The sequence below is a fragment of the Hippopotamus amphibius genome, chromosome X (assembly GCF_030028045.1).
Source record: "Hippopotamus amphibius kiboko isolate mHipAmp2 chromosome X, mHipAmp2.hap2, whole genome shotgun sequence".
NCBI lineage: Eukaryota > Metazoa > Chordata > Mammalia > Artiodactyla > Hippopotamidae > Hippopotamus > Hippopotamus amphibius.
In genome coordinates, this window is record NC_080203.1 from 51,119,567 (window position 1) to 51,136,960 (window position 17,394).

The following is a 17,394-nucleotide window of genomic DNA, read 5'->3' on the forward strand; positions in this document are numbered from 1 at the left end:
TTATCAGCTGCTTAACAGAGAAGTGAATTGATAGAAAAATTATTTCAGTTAGCTTTCCACTGACTATTAATGCTCTGATTGTTCAAGGCAGAGCAGGGAAGGTTTCTCTTTTCCTTAAAAGGTAGAAGGTGCCTCTGGTAGTAAGGTAGAACCTTCTCATTTTACAGGTAAAGACTGAGGACAGATTAGTAGTGCTTCTAACATTCTGCCATGCAGCATTACCTTAAAAAATATGGACATATAACTACAGATGTTAACTTTCTTTCCTCGGACCTTCCACTCTTTCTGTAGGCCATCTGCAATGTCTTCATCCACGTAAAGCAGTCTTACACTCCAACCGAAACACTTTTTTCTCCTCTCAACCAAATCTAACCTTTAGGCTAATCTACCCATCAGGATTCACTCAAATGTGAACAAGATGAAATATAACTTATATTGTCTTCTGCCATGAATTTCACCATTGCCAAAAGCTTTCCTGGACCATTCTGCACTGGGCTCTATTTCTTTCACTGGTTTGCTGGAATACAATGGTTTTGAGAGGTACCAATTTCCATTTTAATGAAATGTGATCGTTTCTATTCCAAACACAGAATATTTTTGAATTGTAGGTTCTTCAAGGCAAATTTTACTAATCTAAATTAAGTAGAGTTTCCATGTTTACTATTAATTTTCCTTTTTTCATTTATGTCTCCATATAGCTCTACAGCCCATGAAGAGAGCTTTTATAATCAACACACCTAACTTCTCCCTCTACTTCAAGAAAGATAGGAACTAGGACTTTCCTGGTGGTCCAGTGGTTAAGACTCTGCGCTCCCAATGCAGGCAACCCAGGTTTGATCCCTGGTCAGGGAACTAGATCCCAAATGCCGCAACTAAGCCTGAATGCTGCAACTAAAGATCCCACATGCGACAAATAAAAGATCTTGCATGGTGCAACAAAGATCCCGCGTGCCGCAACTAAGACTCAGCACAGCCAAGTAAATAAATAATTTTTTTTTTTAAAGAAAGATAGGAACTAAAAATATAAAAATCTCCTTAGAGGAGGTGGATAGCTCAGCCTACTTGGATTATTCTGAGAGGAGCTCTTATTTACTTTAGCCATAGGGTATGAAGAGGAAAGATGGACAACTTCCTGGTTCCACTTGAGTGAGGGAGGTTATTTTGCTTCTTTTACGTTTTTTCCCCGCGCCGAGATCAATTTTCTTAGTTTGGCTTTGTTACTAATCAAACACACACAAAAAGGGGGTTCCAACACTTTGGGACTTTGGGGGATCTTGGATCATCTGTGCCTCTCCTCTCTTTAGTAACATGGAGAATGGACTGCAAAGCCAAAATGGCCTCTGGAAAGGAGCATTATCTCAGCTTCCTTACCTGTAAATAGCTAATGTGACATCCTTAGGGTCACAATTACTTAGAATGATTTAATTACATTTATGGTTTTAAACAATCTCCTATTCAAACCACATGCTCATAAAATAACAATTAAAAATATTTAATATTAAACACAGCGGGAATCTTTGTTTGTAAATTTTTTTTTTGCAAAGCCTACAAGTATTTGAAGGCACTTTTACCAAGTTGAAACTTTTGATCACGTAGATATAGAAGCCTGCCGAGACTTCACACATGAACTGAGATCAACTGTTTAAAAAATTTTTTTTAACGAGAAAGCTTTTTGTTTTTTGTTTGTTTTGTTTTGTTTTGTTTTGGTACTTGGCTCTGAGCATTTACATTCTATAATACCACGTGTGCTGGAATGGCTCTTACCTGGAGTCCTTGGAATTCGCTTTCTGCGGTCTCGGAATGCTGCACCTGATTGCAGGGCTTCTAGAAGATTATCCATCACGCCCGTCTCATCACCCTCTGGAGGAAGGGAGAAATCGGAATTAATCTTGGAGCAATTAAAGTTAAACTACAGGAAAATAAAGGGAAAAAATCCTGTCAGATTTACATAATACCCCTAAATTAAAGACATATATCTGTTTTAACATAATGGATCCTGTCAGTTTCTGGCACCACAGACTACTTTGCTTATTACGCACCATTAAGCAAAATTCATGCCAATCCCACTGTTCTTTCAACTTAAAGACCTTGTCTTTTGTATTATTGATGACACGCTCAGTATGCAAATAAACAGTAGCTGATCAGCTACTGCTGCCTTCCTGTTAAGATTCTTATAAGATATTCCTAAGCAAGAAACCACTGACCCAGCTTAATGCAATCAATGAGCAGGGTGTGATTTGATGAAGCGAGTTACACAAGGTTAAATACTGATTGTATTAATACCTTCAGCACTCAACCATCATCTGCGATTATCTTAAAAGACACAATGTACAAAACACATTTGCATTCAGTTCCTATCTAATCCATATCCTTTACCCATTTTGAAATGCTGACATTGTAGAAGGCAAAGGTGACCACGTTGTCTGAAAGGCCACATTTTACATTTGAGAGACATTAGCCAGAGTCCCATCACCCCTTTTGGAATGCTGTTGTGTTTCTAAACTTTTCCTATCAGCAGAGTACTCAGAGATGTTCATGGAAATTCCTAATGGAAATGTATATAAAACAATTCATCCTACTCTCGCCTTTGAAAATTCTGGCCATCAAAAACACTTTTAAGATTTGTTAGAGCAAGGCGTCCATTGCCAGAAACTCCCTACGACGCCGCTGTGGATAATCCACAGGGAGCTGAGGACCCTCTTCTCAACAGGCCTCGCTGATGAAAAGGACCCTCTCCAGGTGGTTAATTTGAGTGGTAGCTAAGTGTGTGGGTCTGGGGTAGAGGACACTGGTAGGCAGGAGGGTTAAGAGAAGAAAAGGGGGTGGGGGGAGAGAGGGGGAAGAAATTATTTCTGATGTTATTCCAAAGTGAAACTTAAATCCTACTTTGTTTAAAGAATTGACTGTGGGGTGTCAGATCACAGGAAAAAAATATTCTCTTATGGGGCAAGAATAACCTAAACTCTTTTTTGATTATGCTCTTAATTTGACTTGAGATTTCTTCAATGTTACAATCATTTATTCTTTTAAAATGAATTCTCTAGGACAGGATATTGAGTAAAAAAATAAAAGCAAACACAGAAGTTCTCAGATATAATATTTGGTGAAAGTGGGAAAAATAAAGGGAAAGTAGAACCCCGGTGACTAAACAGGGAAAAGAGGATTGTGCACTTTCAGGAATATTAAGGCTGCAGACACATCTGAAGCATCACCTGCTCTTTACAATGGAAAGAAAAGAGGAAATGAAGGATGTCTGGCACAGCTGGAATCTACTGGGAGAATTAAATTTTATGCAGTAGGCATTTTACATTGGTTATATCTTTTTTTTTTTTTTTTGGCTGCACCATGTGGCTTGTGAGATCTTAGCACCCCAACTAGGGATTGAACCCAGGCCTACAGCAGTGAAAACGCCGAGTCTTAACCACGGCACTGGCAGGGAATTCCCACAGTGGTTATATCTTATAATCCTCCCAGCTACATATTGAAGCAGGTAATATCTCTGCTTTTTAGCTGTGGAGACTGAAACTTAGAGAGTTTGAGCATCTTACTCCAGATCACACAGCTGGCATGTAGAGGCCCAGGTATGAATCCAGATCAATCTTTGCGTGACAGCTAGAAGAAGATGAAATGAATGAGGCAAGTGATGACCAGATGATGAAACTTATATAATTCTGTTGTTAAAAAAGAGACAACAGGCCCAAAATGGAGTCACTTGTGCTAAGACTCACATCACCAACCAGAGACTTAATACTTATCCTAAGTGCAGTTTCAGCCTCTCCCAGGAATGTGATCTTAACCACTCTATCTGGAATTTCATGGTCCACACCAAGAAGGAAATCTAGCTGACAGACCCCCTCACTGTCCCATGATGTCTGAACAATCCACTGGGCTAGAATAACTTCCTTGTCTCGCTTCCTTCTGCATATAAAAGTACAGCTCTTTGGAGGTCCTTTCTATTTACTAGACAAGATGCTGCCCAATTTATGATTCACTGAATAAATCCAATTAGCTCTTTAAAATTTACTCAGTTGAATTTGATTTTTTAACACTGTGATATGGGTTTGAGCACTATCCTATAAGCCAGCACTCTCCAACAGATACATAATGCAGGCCACAAATGCGAGCCACATAAATAATTTTAAGTTTTCTAGTAGCCATATTGAAAAAATAAAAACGGGGTGAAATGAAATTTAAGATATTAATATTTAACTCAATATATGCAAAAATTATACATTTTACATTCCTTTTATCAGACCAACAAGTTTCAGAAATCTAATGTGTTTTTATTTCAGCATCTTCCACTTCACATGAACTACATTTCAAGTGCTCAACAGCTACACGTGGCTCGTGGCTGCTATATTGGGCAGCGCAGCCATAAGCACTATAGGAAGTGACTTGATCAGATTTATACCTCAGAAATACTTGTCAGACAGCACTGTGTGGAGGCTGACTCTGGGGATGGCATGACAGAAGGCAGAGACATGTTCTGTAGTGTAGTGCAATTGTCTAAGAGATAAAGAACTGAACTAAAAGGTTAGCAGAGTGAATAGAGAGGAGGGATATTTTAAAGGTATTAATACAGTCAATAGGACCTGGCTGGAAGGGGGAGATCAAGGGGGAGAAAAAGTCTAGAGGACAAGGGATAAATAGGTTTGAAAAAAAAAATTTTTTTTTGAGGAATATCTAAGTAGAGAAATCCAGAAAGAAGTTGGAAATATGGAGAATTCCCTGGTGGTCCAGTGGTTAGGACTCCTCGCTTCCACTGCCAAGGGCACGGGTTCGATCTCTGGTCAGGCAACTAAGATGGAAATATGAATCTGGAACCCAGGAGTGAAGTCTGAGCTGGACCTAAAGATGAGAGTGCTGTTGGAAGATGGGTGAGATGACCCTAAGATAATGTAGGATAGGGCATAGGATACAATTCCTGAGGATCTCAATTTTTAATAGGCAGTCAGGAGAAGCAGAACTGCAAAGAAGACATGGAAGGAATTTTTAGACACAGAAGAACAACCGGAAGAGAACTGCAGTACAACCGAATCGCATGTATCCTTATAAAAACAGTCATTATAAAGACTATGTAGAAAGATGAATATATGGATATGAAAGGAACAGAATATCAAACAGTATGTATTTATGATTTTACATAAATAATATGCAAATATGAAAAAAATCTATAACATAACATTATGGATGCCATTCATTAAAATTCTTTAATGCTGTTATGTCGTTTATGGACTAAAGAGATGGCAAGAACAAATATGATATAAAGTAAAGAGGAATTACAAATGAATCCCTTTGCTTAATTTAGTGGTTGCCATCTGACAACACTCAACAAAATGTTATGCCAGATCACTGTTTCTCAACTTTTTTTTTTTTCCATTATCATTCCCTCCTCCCCTAAAGGAGCCTTGTTAGATATCTTTTTCCTAATCTCCCCCACATTAAAATTTACAGATATAACTATATAACTGCTTATCTATTGTGGTCCTTTGGAAGGTCACAAACCATTGTAATATCTAAGATTTTTCTCCTTTCACCTCTCCACGAACCAATATTGACTCCCTTGGGGGTGATATTGCTCCTGCTGTGAGAAGGCATACATATGCTAGATGGTTCTGCTAAAAAAACCTAAAACGCCAGGTCTTTGCAAACATCAGTAATGCCTTTAAGGAAAGAAATGTAAGTTTTAGTTCACCAGTCCACCATTACTTTTTCATTTGCTTCATAATAACTTTCAAAGGAACTGAGACATTTTCATGAAACGTGTAACCCTAAGGAATAAGGTCTTATGAATATATTATAGATTTATATTTCAGTTAGTCTTCCTAAAACAAAATGAAAGCCAACATGATCATTTGAAAGTTAGCCTTCAGTTTAAATAAATTTCAGTGTAATTTGGTCAGTGATTGAATTGTGTGAGGTTGACAGTTCACTTAGAATTTCCAGATTCACAGAACCATTAACTCTTACTTAGATGTGATTTACTTACGGTGAGGAGCTGTTTTGATTTTTAAAAAATTTTTTTCGTCTATGAGGTCAAACTCAGGAAAAAAATCTTTTAAGTGCTTTATTTTTCATCGAAAAGGAAAATACTTATTGAATTACATAGAAAAATGCATTTTCTTAAAACTTACAATACCTATTTTACTGAGTGAAAGAATATCAAGGAGAAATTTGGTAATGCTTTCTTGCCACTAAAATTGTAATATATGGGCATGTCTGAGAAATAACAATTCAGAGGCAACTTTCTAATCTTTCATCCTGAAATTAGATCACAGATAGTATTAAGGAGTTAGAAGGGCTGCATGCAGTCCAGTGGGCTCTGTGTGAGCTACTTATTTTTGGGCAAAATGAAAGGCATGGCTTGTATCTTCTATTTCATGTTTCCACAGTGTTAGTAATTCAGTGGATGCTGAATGCCCACTGATTTCAATTTTCAGCATCAATGCTTACATGTGTTGTGTTGACTTAATTTCCCCAGAAGAGTTTGGAGATGCCACAGATTAAAATTAGCACTAGGTAAATTAATGATCTCTATTACACATTTATGCAAGACTATTCCCCGATGGCTAGCACAAACTTATTTAGAGGAAATTCCCTATGGGTTTCTCACATTTCTGCACACTTTGTGGGCACAGGCATTGATGACCTTTGTTCTGGACTATCATTTCAAGGATGTTTTTATAGAGAACAGCCTTGAAGACACAGGGTCTCCCTTCCAGAGCAGGGAGTAGGTTTACTTTGAAGATAGATTATAGCTCCCTCTAAGGCAGATGTCAGACAGGTTTGCTTTCAGTCCATTGTAAAAGATTTGGGTTCTCTAAGCCTGGGTTCCTCAAATGTAACACAAATCCACTGTGTGCCTAGCATCTACCTGGGCCCACCTTGGTACCACCCTGTGGGAGTCGGAGGGCAAGGGAAAACAATTGGAACATGAAGCTCACACTGCTTGCTGTGCTGTGGATAACAGTTCTTTGTCTCTGACCCAGAAATCTTGTGTCTTCTGCCAGCATCCCTGAAACTGTGCCAGCTGACTTGTTAGCATGCAAGTAGAGTAAAATCTCTGACCCTTTACAATTTTTTAAAATACTCTGAGCCCTCTTTCCTTTTTATCAAACATTATTAATCAAATACTCTTTATTCCTCTGGGAACCTAAACACCTAGTGCCTTGGACTTTTCCATTAACTAAGACTCAATTCTAGTTCATTATTCCTCAAGAATGAGTAAAGTAAAACCAATACTATAAAAATCATTTCCTAAGATCCTCACAACCTGGGCATAATGGCTTCCATATTCACTACGATTGCCTCCTTGAACTCTCAGTTATATATAATTAAGGCTCTCTGGGAAAGAGGAGCTGCTCAAAGTTGAAGAAGTTGCCATTAACCCATAAAAATGGCCCCCAAATAAGTAAAGGGAACCACAAGAAGCAAAAGGCTTTTAATAAGGGTAGGACCCTACTACACAAAATAAAACCTAGGAAGATTAAATAATTTAAAAAGATAAAACTATGTTCTCTGTGGGTTCAAAGAGTAGGGGAAAACTCATGGAAGAATTAGGGCTTAAGTTAAGCCTCTGAAAAAAATTACATTTAAAAGGTTAAATAGTAACCAGTTTAAAGAGACTAAAATCTAGATTTTTTAGAAAATTAAAAAAATTTTTAATTTATCTAACCACAAGTTTGTTTTCTATGTCTGTGAGTCTGTCTCTGTTTTGTAAATAAGTTCATTTGTATCATTTTTTAAAAATTCCACATATAAGTGATATCATGATATTTGTCTTTGTCTGGCTTACTTCACTTAGTATGATAATCTCTAGGTCCATCCATGTTGTTGCAAACAGCATTATTTCATTCTTTTTTATGGCTGAGTCTTTGCCATTGTAAATAGTGCTGCAATGAACACTGGGGTGCATGTATCTTTTAGAGTTTTCTCCGGATATATACCCAGGAGTAGGATTGCAAGATCATACCGCACCTCTATTTTTAGTTTTTTAAGGAACCTCCATACTGTTCTCCATAGTGGCTGCACCAATTTACATTCCCACCAACAGTGTAGGAGGGTTCCATTTTCTCCACACCCTCTACAGCATTTATTATTTGTAGACTTTTTCAAAAAATTTATTTTAATTTATTTATTGGCTGCATTGAGTCTTCACTGCTGCACTCAGGCTTTCTCTAGTTGCCATGAGCAGGGGCTACTCTTCATTGTGGTGCACAGGCTTCTCATTGTGGGGGCTTCTCCTGTTGTGGAGCACAGGCTCTAGGTGCACTGGCTTCAGTAGTTGTGGCATGTGGGCTCAATAGTTGTGTCTCACGGGCTTAGTTGCTCTGCGACACGTGGGATCTTCCTGGAGCAGGGATTGAACCCGTGTCCCCTGCATTGGCAGGTGGATTCTTAACCATCGCGCCACCAGGGAAGTCCCTATTTGTAGACTTTTTGAGGGTGGCCATTCTGACTGGTGTAAGGTGGTACCTCATTGCAGTTTTTAAAATCTAGACTTAATGCCTCTTGTACATGCATATGCTTACTTGCTCACTTTCTCTGTATGTGTGTGTGCATGTCTCTGTATGAATTTACAAATATTGTAATGCACAGATCTTGCATACAGTTTGATGAAACAAGTGCCTAAACTGATGTAACCACCACCACAATGAAGATACTGAATGTTTCCATCAGCCCCAGAAAGTTCCCTCTTACCTCCACCACTCAGAAGCAACCTCTGTTCTGATTTCTACCACCACAGATTAGTTTTGCCTGTTCATATCATGTAATATTAAGAGGGTAAAATGTGTTGAGGTGGTTTTGAATCAGCGTAGCTACCTGAAATCAAATGTGCATGGAGTACATGATATCATGAGGAGAGCACTGGAGCAAAGTTCTAAAGGGCCTCGGGTATCAGAGCAAGAAGTGTGAACGTGGTGAAAGGGCCTCTAAAGAGCCATTGGTAGACGGCAAGGTAATGACGTGATAAGGGTGACATTTAAGATCAGTCTCATGGTATTACGCAAAATATATCAGAGTGGGTGAGAAATTCTGCAAAGAATACAATTGAATTTGCAGTGACAAATATTATTCTGCATATAACCCTGGGCAAAGTACGATGGTCAATTTTGGCATCATTGGTAAGAGACTGAATAGAACAGTAAAACTGGTTTTGTGAGCAAGGTCATAAGTGGTGGTAAATGGAAGCTGACAGCATAAGAAGGCAGTGATAAGTGGAGGGCAAGAAAAATCACTGTTAGATTCAATCTTTTTCACACTATCTATTATAGGCCAGATTAAGACCCTGCTGCAAGATGTATGGATTTGTAGACGACACAAAATTAGAAGACTGCTCACTTATCAAAAACGAGAGAAACAAAATTCCTTCTCTGGGATCTGAAAAAGATGAAGGCCTGGGGCTGACAAATAGCTCTTATAATTCAACACAATGAGAGGTAAGAGGTGACAAAAACCTGAACAACCTGTATTGCAGTCCACAGGCATCTAGAAAGCCTCTCCCTGATGGGAGGTTTTTGTTAGTTTGCAGTTTAATTGGAAGTGAGTGAAGAATGGAGATAATGGTGACTTGGAAAACCAACAGATGGTAACTAAGATAATAGTCTATGAAGTTTTTTAGGGCCATGAAAAGTATTTAAGAAAATCAAGATATTATTCCATAGAGATTAAAAGAGGGCATAAATAGAATGCATAAAGTTCTAAGGGAAGTAATGAAGGCAGATGCTCCTGTTCAAAAGAAAAAAACTTTCAAGAGGGAAAAGAGGACACAGGAACTTAGAAGAAATTACCAGAAACCACAGGATGAGCTAGGGGCAGACTAGTAATTACATTATGCAGCAGTTGAAGATTTGTAAAAGAAAAGAGAAAAATATTATGCTCCCAGATTGAGGCCTTGCACAGTGGTATGTGCCAGAAAACAAAATTAATCTCAGAGCAATTAAAGTTAAAACTATAGGGGAAAATGTTGGTTAGAGAGTTCATTCATTCTGTTATCTCCTCTCCTTGCCAGAACAGGTAATGAACAGTTTCCTATAGTGAAGGAAACCATCAGATTCAGATAAACTTCATAGTGTATGCTACTCTTCCTTACCAATTTTAATTGCAGGTTAACGTTGTGGGTACACTTTGTCATGGAATAAATATTGCATTAGGGGGTCACAAGCTAATTGGATATTCCATTCCAGAGAGATGAATGGTGAAGGATAAAGTGATCTCTCCCCAAATATCTCTACATGATAGGGGCTACCTCAGACTTTGTCATGGTAACTAAACTGGTGAGTTAACTGTCCCTAGTGTACTTGCATTTTAAAGTTGCCTGTTAGCACACCTGAATGGATTTCTACTGGTAGTTTCAGTGAAGGAACTTTTATGGCCGGAGGCACCTTTTGGGCAATCTGCCTGCAGTAAGACAGCTTGATAGTAAATGGTAGTTAAAATGTAATGTTTATGTGGATTCATTTTTTTTTTCCAGTTACCTATATGCTAGAAGATTGGGAGAAGAAAATTACACATTCTATAAATAAGCAAATACCCAATAAACCTGAATGTTAATGCTTACCAGAAAACCACTGTTGATGCCTCTGGTAAAATATCTCACATTCGATATTTTAAATAATTAATATTTCAAAGAGACCTTTGAAATACTCTGTGTGTCTTATCAGAATCAATCATTTACTAAGGGCACGGAACACTTGTGAAGGGAGAACTAAGCAAAAACAAACTTGGAAAAAGAATACATTTAACTAAATTCAAAGCCATCCACCAAAGTAAATCTCAGTGACTTTCTGAAAAGATAAAACAAAGATGTTTTTGGACATCAGAATAGTTATAATGTCTGCTATTTATTGAGAGCTTACTATAATGTCAGGTCCTGTTCCAAGGGATGTACACCGGATCCCAACACCAACCTATTTTTCAGGTAACGAAACTGAGGCATATTTACGTAAAGTAACTTGCTCAAGGTTGCAAAGGTCTAACCAGCCTTAGACCCTCAGGAGCAGGTCTCTAGAGCAGGGGTTGGCAAATTATAGCCCTAGTCGTCAAATCCAGCCTACCACCTGTGTTTGTACAGCCCACATCATAAGAACGGTTTTCACATATTAAATGTTTTTTTTTTAATTAAAAGAAGAATAATCTTTCATGCTACATGAAAATTTTCCAATTTTCAAATTTCAGTCCATAACTTTTATTGGAACATAGCCGTGCTCATTCATGATGTATTGACCTAATGGCTGCTTGCAAGCTATAACAGCAGAGTTGAGTAGTTGTGACGGAGATTTTTTGGTCTTAGCGGCCTAAAATATTTACTATCTGGCCTTTTACAGAAAACGTTTGCTGACCCCTGTTCTAGAGCACACTGTCAACATCAATGTCATGCTACATACAGACACCTGTGGAACTCACAATCTGTCTCTGAGGTACTGAAGGAGCTTGGCAACCTCTATGTCAGTGAAACTAGGGCTCAGCATAGCTGGAAGGTGGGAAAGCACATGAGAAGTTGATGTCAGCCTACCTGAAATTAAGATGCTTCCATTTAGAGGGCCAAAGCCAAGAATGAGACAGAATCATTCATGAAGCAACAATTATACATACACTTGTATGCTGATTAACATTTAAGAGTCCTTGAAGTTAGTTCCAAAAGAACAGTTACAAAAAGAGAAGAGAGGTTTTTTTTCAAAGGCCAGTGGGAGACCTGCTTTCCAAGTTTTGATTTCCTGTCTGACAACCAGTCTTTGACTGACATGGAGTAAATTCAGCTCTGTTACAGAAGACCTAGCTCCTTACCTATGGACTTCAGCTGCACGGCCATATTAGAACACAATACCACACAATGAACCTAACCGTCTTCATAAGAAATACAAACACAACCCTAGTGGTGGAGAGAAGCACTAGCACCTGGTAAGGAAGGGATGGGAGTAACTTTTTAAGAACGGCCGTCATGAGAGTCCTGTCAGGTAGTTTTAACAAATGTCATACATGAGGGAATTGATACTCTTAGTTGCTGATGGTTGGAATACAGGAAACAAGTGGTACGTTCATCTGTTGCTAGGCCAACTTCTGAATTCTTCTTTCTCTGCCCACCAGATTCTACAGTGGGTCAATTCTCCAGCCAGAAAGGCAATGACAACGTCACTTTTGCGCAAGAACTTAACTGTTGGTTATATATTTTTAAAGTGCAAGGAGTGGTGTGTGTCTGTGTGTGTGTGTTTCTGATCATGTTACTTTTCTGAATGCCCGACAGTGAATATTGCTGCAAACTGATCTGTTCTTATTACAACTACCACTTTCAAATTGAGGAGGGTATATCTTGTTTTAACATGATATTGCACGCTTTTGCTTTTTTCAAAAAGCAAAAAGCAATATGAAAAAAGGCATGTATAACCAACTAGTTCATGGAACAGTCTCAACTCGGTAAAGATACAAACATAAAATTGTTTTTCATTTTTTTTTTACCATTGTTCCTAGATATGCAATGTCAAGTCTCCCTTTCATGTCCCTTAATGATATCTTGGGAAGATCCTATAATTTTCTGGTTGTAATTTAAATACTGATCTTATATTTGCTTCAAGGTGTTTCCTTCCCCCATTGCTGGTTAGTCTTTTGGACCCAGGTGCCTGAAGGGGAGAATGGGTGGCATAATCTGTTTGCCCACTCACTCCCCGAGCCTCTCTCATGGAAGAATTTGACCCCCAGTGGGCTGGGGCATGGGGGAAGAAAAAGGAAAAGAGGAAATGTTATAATCTTCTTCTTCTTGATGAATGTGTTAGATGTCTCGCAAGAGACAAATGTGGGAATTTAGTGTAAGGATGTATGCAGAAGCAGGAGGAACAGGAAACAGGCTTTAGCAGTTACATGGTCAGGCGTGACTCACAAAGAAGTGAAACACCATTCAGGATACAACATTGAAGTGAGGAGGTGTGGCGGAGGGAAGGATTGGGAGTTTGGGATTAGCAGATGCAAACTATTATATATAGGATGGATAAATAAAAAGGTCTTCTGTAAAGCACAGGGAACTACATTCAATATCTTGTAATAACCTATATTGGAAAAGAATCTAAAAAAGAATATATATATGTATAACTGAGTCACTTTGCTGTATAGCAGAAATTAACACAACACTGTAAATCAACTATACTTCAATAAAATTTTTTAAAAAGGATATAACCTTGACTCTAATCCTCCAGCTACAATAGCCCTAGTCATCCATTAATGTTATTACTTCAGTACTCTGATGTCCATTCTCACCCACCATATGAACCTACTCTTAGTATTTGTTATTTTCTCTTCTGCCATTTCCAAACTATTTCTCCATCTTTGTGTCTTTAAATCCAAATTCCCCAAGAAAAAGAATCAAATTGATTCAACCAGGACAGACCAGCCTTTGGGGAAGAGCGTTCATGACAGGCTATATCTTACAAAATAGACAAGCCTATAGATGGCTGTCCTTGGGTCGAGAATCAATTTCTGGCCCATTTTGAAGGTAGGGGAGGATTGCATGGCGCAAAGCATGGTCAGCATCGCTTAAGAAGCTGCCAATTGCAACACGCCTCAGAAAAGGAGCTGAAGGTATGCACTTCTGATATGCATTGTCATAACTCAATAGTGTAATTCACACTGATGTTTCAAAATGGGAGAGGGAAGGATTTACCTTTAAGCCTTGATTCTAAATCCCTCAATAATTCCTTAAGAGGAGTTCAATAATCTGCTCCAGGAGAGAGCCAGTCTGACTCTGAGCATGGCTGGATTCTTTTGCAATCAACTAGAATGGATTTGTACTTCTAGCAATCTCACTCCTGTCTCCTAATGGAACTGAAACAAGTCACTGAAAAATAATTATTTAGAAAGCAGAATGAAGTGTCACTGGACAGTCTGTGGTCTTTCTTTCTTGGACTCTGGGAAGTGATCTCAGTTTCAAGGCTTCTAGTTCTCGTCTATGATGGAGATGCCTTAATTCACAACCTCATTATTTACTCGCATTCCTACTTCAAGGACAAACCATCCACTACTCCCGAACAATGTTACTTAAAAAATTTCCTATCATCTCAGACTCAATGTGTCTGAGACAGATGGAGTCACCCACAGATCTCCCCACCTAATCACACCCGTAATGACTTATTATGCCAATTTTCTCATTTTTGATTATCTCCCAGGCTTAGAACCTTTGAATGGTCTCCAGTATTTTTTCTTCATCTCTAAAGTCCAATAGTGACTAAGCTATAGCACATCCTCACAGGCAATACAGAATCTCCTCCCCAAGTCTAACACTTATCCCTTAACCTGGATAATCTATATGAATCAACTTGCTGAATTTTGTTCCTAGTCTCTCCTATGGCTAAACTATAACTTTAATCACATTATCCTCTTTTCCAAGATTCAGTGCTCATCTAATCCAATCCAAACTCCAATGGTCTCACTACTTATTTCCAGATTTTTCTTTGGCTCCTCTAAGCATACCAGCCAAGCTACCTCTCCTTATCATTTTCTACAAATCCTAAGCGTTCACACCTATGTCTTCCCTCATGTTCCTAATTTAAGAAATAAAGGATTAACGTAAATGCTAAAGAAAAAAGCAAACAGCAACAAAAAAAGGACAGATACTTTATACTTTCAAGTTTAAATGGATATAGCTTTTAGAAAGATTATTAAATGAATATACTTCAGTTCACCAGTTCTATTCCAGGGGTCAAATTTCTAGAGTGAGTGCTTTGCAAATATGAATGGCCTAAATTCAGGTAATTAAGGCAATTTATACAAATACACATTAACAATATCCTGCTCTATTAAATAATTAAAATTTAGATAGACCTTAATTATATGCTTTGCTAAATAAAAGGAAGTTGGTCTCCAATAGAAAAAATTTAATTTCAAAATAAATAAATAACTCCCTAAGACAGATACTCATAGTAAATTTAACGCAGTGCTACTACCATTTAATTGAATTCAACCTTTAAATTAAAAAAGAAGACAGACATATTAAAAGTATATGGTAATTGTATATTGGGTGGCATTGCCTTTTGGTGTTTCCACCAATCAAGGCAACAGTGATTAACCTCTTCATTATTTTATAATGTTCATCTGGGAAAAAAATTAGCTCTTCCAAGTTCAAATTTTCTAAAATTGAAACCCACAAGCTCCTAAGAACACAGGGCAATAAAGCATAGGGTGCTTCATTAGAGGAAGTCTGTAATTACAGATTACTGAGTAAATAACATGGATGCCACTGAATTACATGGGAGTCGATTAGTTAGTAGAAAATGGCATAAAATTACAAAATTAGGCACCAATGCCTCAGAGATATAATTATGTCAATTTCTGAACATTATGTAGTTCTTTTAAAAATAAAGTCATAGATGATAATTACGCTTAAATAACCCACTGAAAGCTGGTAAAACCAGAGAAAACACTGGCATTTAAAGATTGTCATTGCTTGGAGCTTAACTTCGTAAGTGCTTTATTTTGACATGTCTACTTGACCTCTACATTTCTTTGATTTTTACTTTTAAGTTTAAAAACTTCCATGGTTTATATCATATGCCATTTTATGAAGTAACTATATCACTATCTAGCTACTGTTGTGTAGCTACTGTTTGTAAATAGTTATATTTTTATTAAAATGGATAGAGCTCTGGATAGAGACAAGACGTGTAAACAGGCACGTAATTTCTTACTTGCAATTAAGTAGAAAAGATTTACATTTCATTGTTTCAACCACGTCTCTTCTTGGGACAGTAGGCTCCAAAGAAGAAAGCAGGGAGGACTTAGACACAGTATACTTCAATCATACCCCTAGTATATTTCTTATTTAGCATTTAATTCACTCTTTCAAGCTATCAACACATGCCCACTGGGCACTTAGTAGTGGATAGCACCGTACAAAACAGGGAATTGTAAGGCATCTTCCTAAGATGCATTGCCACAAAGAGGTCATTTATGTATTTCTTCTACTATGTAGTCTAATGTGGAAATTAAGAGACGTTTTGGCTAATAAAGAGCCTTGCCAATCAAATTGAATACAAATGATATACTCTGAAAATCTCTCCTTGTTTAATATATATCTGAAAAACAGAAAGAAAAATACTGTAGCTTTTTGGCTCTTAGACCAATAATTTAATAGAACACTCTAATTTTTACATTATAATTTGGGCATGGCTCAAGTGTCTGCAGAGGCCAAGATTCTACCATTTAGCAAAGCAAGTTATTTTTGTATAGTCCATGTACTGATAAATTACCTCAGATAAATGTGTTATAAAGGGAAGAACTGCTCATTTTATTAAATAAAGATATTAAAATGACTTTATTTTGCCTGTCTACTGAACAGTAATAACTATTAATATTATTAATTATTTGCCCTCTTTTAGATAAGTAAAAAAAAAATTCAAAACCAAGTATCTGTTACTTTTCAAAAATGGAGTTAAAGAGTAGTATCTGCCAAAAGGGTAGAGAGTGAGGAAGTCACTAAATACTCCTTGGCAAAGATTTAGGACCAGCTAACATTTTGTTCTTTTTATGATGTGCTCACCTAAACTCATCAGTGAAATCTTTGCATACGATCTGATTTCATTTGACTGTTTATTTCCTATTTATTGCCTATATCAAGAGGGGAAAATTGCAGTCCACAAAGAAATGATAAGGACAATTTTTCACTCAGCACTTCCACGGTAGCTGGTGATTTTTAGTATAAGGGAAATTTATCCCCATCCTTTAGAAGGAATATACAACTTCTGCTCTTACGACATATGGAATCCTGGGTCTTAGAGAAGACTAGGCTTTTTCACTTTAGGAAAAGGAAGGGAAAAAATGTACCATCATTTCTTTAAAGCAATTACCTGCCTTGTGAGGCTTTAAAAATGCCATTATATTTGTTTTAGTAACTAAGCATTCACATTAGCAGTGTCTTGAACAAAGAAGTATACTTAGAGAATCTATTCAGTGCTGAAATCTTCTTTCTATCCAGTCTAGAAGAAGCTATTTTAAGGTGCATCTTGAATTGGGGAGTAAAGTGAGGAAGAGGTCACTTCCACCTCAGAGTCAAATCGGGAGAAGTCATGTGCTGGATGGATTAATCATCCTCACGTAAGAGATGATTTGGAAATAGGTGGCTAAGGAAACCTTGTCAACATCCAGCTCCATCCAAGAAATGACAATGTCTCTTAACCTCATCAGAATGACCAGGGCATATTCATTTGGAACAATAATAAAGAAAATGGTAAATTAACCAACCACAGTGCATTTTCTCTGAAGAAATACTATGCAAACAGAAGAACTGTATCCACAGGAGACCAGGCCACTGATTAGGTAACTTCATTAAGGCCTATTTCCCAGGGTGGCCCTGCATGAACAGGGAGTGGGTTTTCCTATTTGAAATCTCTCTTTTGATGCCAAAAATCTGCT

The 17,394-nt window shown here is 37.6% G+C and overlaps 1 protein-coding gene across 4 annotated transcripts in view; it reads right to left on the reverse strand.

Annotated features, from left to right (window-relative positions):
• DIAPH2 (diaphanous related formin 2) overlaps positions 1-17,394 on the reverse strand; it is an 824,692-nt gene that overhangs the window by 139,297 nt on the left and 668,001 nt on the right. For 3 of the 4 annotated variants that reach the window (XM_057717321.1, XM_057717320.1, XM_057717319.1), the window contains one exon: positions 1,765-1,860. The exons of the other annotated variant lie outside the window; for it this stretch is intronic. In XM_057717321.1, the coding sequence (XP_057573304.1) occupies positions 1,765-1,860 (96 nt within the window). The remainder of the gene's footprint in view (positions 1-1,764; positions 1,861-17,394) is intronic. 4 annotated transcript variants of the gene reach the window in all.